The sequence below is a fragment of the Salvelinus sp. IW2-2015 genome, unplaced genomic scaffold (assembly GCF_002910315.2).
Source record: "Salvelinus sp. IW2-2015 unplaced genomic scaffold, ASM291031v2 Un_scaffold16690, whole genome shotgun sequence".
In the NCBI taxonomy this organism is placed as follows: domain Eukaryota; kingdom Metazoa; phylum Chordata; class Actinopteri; order Salmoniformes; family Salmonidae; genus Salvelinus; species Salvelinus sp. IW2-2015.
This window is the reverse complement of record NW_019957710.1, coordinates 1535-5001: the sequence shown is the minus strand read 5'-3', so window position 1 is coordinate 5001 and position 3467 is coordinate 1535. Positions and strand designations below refer to the sequence as shown.

The 3467-nt window shown below is 45.1% G+C and overlaps 1 protein-coding gene across 2 annotated transcripts in view; it reads left to right on the top strand.

The window, feature by feature from the left end:
* The window catches only part of wnt9b (wingless-type MMTV integration site family, member 9B), an 8491-nt gene extending 5667 nt beyond the window's left edge, over positions 1–2824 (top strand). For both annotated transcript variants that reach the window (XM_024147012.1, XM_024147011.2), the window contains one exon: positions 686–2824. In XM_024147012.1, coding sequence (XP_024002780.1) covers positions 686–1147 — 462 coding nt within the window. In that variant the 3' untranslated portion in view covers positions 1148–2824. The remainder of the gene's footprint in view (positions 1–685) is intronic.
* The last annotated feature ends 643 nt before the right edge of the window (positions 2825–3467 follow it).

Below are 3467 nucleotides of genomic sequence, written 5' to 3'. Positions count from 1 at the left end.
AGCTCCAGGTCTATAAGTCTATTGCTAGTAAAGCCCCCGACCTACTATTCTCAGCTCCACTGGTCACCATCTTCTCTCTGAGTGGGTTTGGCGACGAATATGTAGTGAGGGCCAGCCAACGAGAGCATACAGGTCACAGTGGTGGGTAGTATATGGGGCTTTGGTGACAAAACGGATGGTACTGTGATAAACTACATCCAGTTTGCTGTGTAGAGTGTTGGATGCTATTTTGTAAGTGACATCGCTGAAGTCAAGGATCGGTAGGATAGTCAGTTTTACGAGGGTATGTTTGGCAGCATGCGTGAAAGAGGCTTTGTTGCGAAAAAGGAAGCCGATTCTAGATTTCATTTTGGATTGGAGATGCTTAATGTGAGTCTGGAAGAAGAGTTTACAGTCTAACCAGAGACCTAGGTATTTGTAGTTGTCCACATATTCTAAGTCAGAACCTTCCAGAGTAGCAATGCTAGTCGGGCGGGAGGGTGCGGGCAGCAATGGGTTGAAGAGCATGCACTTAGTTTTACTAGCATTTAAAAGCAGTTGGAGGCCACGGAAGGAGTGTTGTATGGCATTGAAGCTCAGCACCAACGATAAGAGCCCAGCTAATGAATCAGACTGAATAAACTGACATTTCACTCTCTTCCCCTCCCTCCTCATCACCCTCCTTTCCCCCCTCCTTCCTTTTCAGGCAGTGAAGAGTGGCCTGAAGACTACCTGTAAGTGTCACGGCGTCTCTGGTTCCTGTGCCGTGCGGACCTGCTGGAAGCAGCTGTCCCCGTTCCATGACACCGGGCGGCTGCTCAAGTTCCGCTATGACACGGCCATGCGTGTGCTGAGTGTCACCAACGCGGCCACCGGGGAGACGGAGCTGGCGGGGCCGCGTCGCCACGGCCAGAGCCACCGCTCCACTGACCTGGTGTTCCTGGAGGACTCCCCYAGCTTCTGCAGGCCGTCACGCTACTCTCCCGGCACGGCCGGACGCTCCTGTGCCAAGGACACCAGCTGCCAGAGCCTTTGCTGCGGGCGCGGCTACAACACRGCCATGCACCTCACCACCCTCTCCTGCCACTGCCAGGTGCGCTGGTGCTGCCATGTAGAGTGTCAAACCTGTGTCAGGGAGGAGGAAGTGTACACCTGYAAAAATACCTGAAAAGGGGGAGAGAGAGGAAAAGATGGGGAGAGGAACCACTCAGACATTACTCTTGATGAATTGAAGGGTTTTACTTTTAAACATACCCTTACAGATGCCTGTTCTGAACTGAGAACTGTTTTGGGAAGCATGGAAATGGAACAAGGTCATAATGTTGTTGGTAGTTTGCCACTTGTTGGAATCGAACATGCGCTGTCTCCTCAGATGAGGCAGTATCAAGACCACTTTCTGCTTTGCCTTTACTGAATGCACTGACATCACAGACCTTAAGTGAGAGGGAGACGGTTGCCTTGCTGGACAGTTATGGGCAGGGAATGGGCTCTTCACAAGGTACTGGAATGRACAGTAGGTCACCATCATTATTTGGCAACATCATCTCTGTGGGAGCGCTGACAGTTCCATTGGTCCTGTCCTCTTGTCAGTTTGTTCCTTAGTCCGTTTGTCTAACTGCTACTATGCTGTAGTACTTACATAAAGATTYAGAGCATTTCCAAAGCGCCAGAAAATGCCAAAAAGGAATCTAGAGCCTCTTGACGTCTGTCTCCGTCTGCCTGGCTGCCTGTCTCATTTGCTGTTTGCTGGTCTCTTTATTTGCTGTGAGAGCAGTCTAAGAGTTCATTCATTCGTAATAGAAAAATGAAGCACTTATGTTGGCTATGTTATGTATAGTACTTCACTCCTTTGCTTTAAGGTGAGAAATGTATCTGGGTTCATACTGATATCCACCACACACCTTAAAAAGTCCCATTGAATCACTGGATGTCTGAACATGGACTGTTAGTACAGGGTGCCTATAATCATAGCTAGTTAGTATGTCATTTATGACTAAAYGCAGTCATAGGGTTATTGTGTGGTAAAGTAGACCTGTTGTCTCTTGTGAGAATGTCTATGATAATACTACATGTTTGACATTGTTAATACAGTAAAGGAAAAATTCAAAGGAAATTGCACTCAAACTAAGGGAAACTCCAAACASTGTCCATAAAAACGGCTATGCAAAGTTCTTCTCTTGCTGACACTTTAAAGAACTTTGCTCTATTTTTTATTTATAAGTGGGCATGTCTGCACGCACTGTGCTGTGCTTTCAAGTGTGTTCACCTGACCAAATCAAACCGTTTTCTCTACAGTCTAATTCAGGCACATCTTTGTTCTCTAATGTCTTTGAAATGGCCCAATCATGCTGCTTGTTTTCTCAATTACCAATCAGAGGAAATAGCCGTATTTGACTCCGCCATTCCTCCAGCTCTCCATGCCAGACCTCTGTGTCTGTCCGTGGGTTGGGGTTAAAGGTCCATATCTGCCCCTAGGGCTTTTAGGCACCCATTTATGTTTCCAATATTTTACAATCAGTTCCCTGTGCCAGTGTTTATTTTCTTGTTTATGCAGAGATATAGAGTTATGTACATGGATATAACTCATATCAGSCTCAAAGCATATTAGACAGTGGAATCGTATATATCTCTACCTCATCTGGTCTTTGGGCAATTATCATAATGATTTATTTGCCTTGCAAATACTTYCTTGTGTCTGTCATGAAACTAAAGTCAAACTTTTAGATCAATGTACAATTCCTTTAAACTTGGTCATAGCTGTATACTGTAACAATATTATTTACATTGTGACATACTGTATATTCTTATTTAAAAGCAATTCAAATAAATCAACATATACATTTRTAAAAAATGTCTTTGTCTCCATTTATAGTTACTATAAGTAATGATCATGCTTGTTACCTGTTTCTATATTTTACTTTCTTGTCTTAAAATGAAAGTACGGGAGCCTTGTGGCAGTAACTTCTCTTTCTTTCATCCTGATCAATTGCTGTCTCCCTTTCCCTATCTCTGTATGTCTCTCTCGCTCTCACGCACGCACGCACGCACACACACACACACATATCAATCACAGAATCACAGTCACAAAAGCCACGGCCATGCACCTGCCCTGAGCTCCACACACGAGCAGTCTCTCTCCAGCAAAACCACTTCCTGATTGTGCTGCCCTGCCCTCCTTTTCATCTGAAAGGACTGTGGTCTCAGTGCATCACTCTCAACCACCAACTGCCCAACACATGCAGGGGGAGGAGAGCAGCACGCACACATACAGGTGTTCTGCCTCTGGCACAACAGGCCAGTCATGATGACAACAATAATGATGATGATGTCAAAGATGATGATGCAGAAGAATGTTGTCTACAGAATGTTTTTTTTCCCCCTTTGACCTCAATATACAGTGCGCCTCTCAAAGGGCAAAAGGTCATATCTAATGCTAATGATTAGAAATTAAATATTCATACCTGTGAGAGAAGGCTCTCCACTGAGAA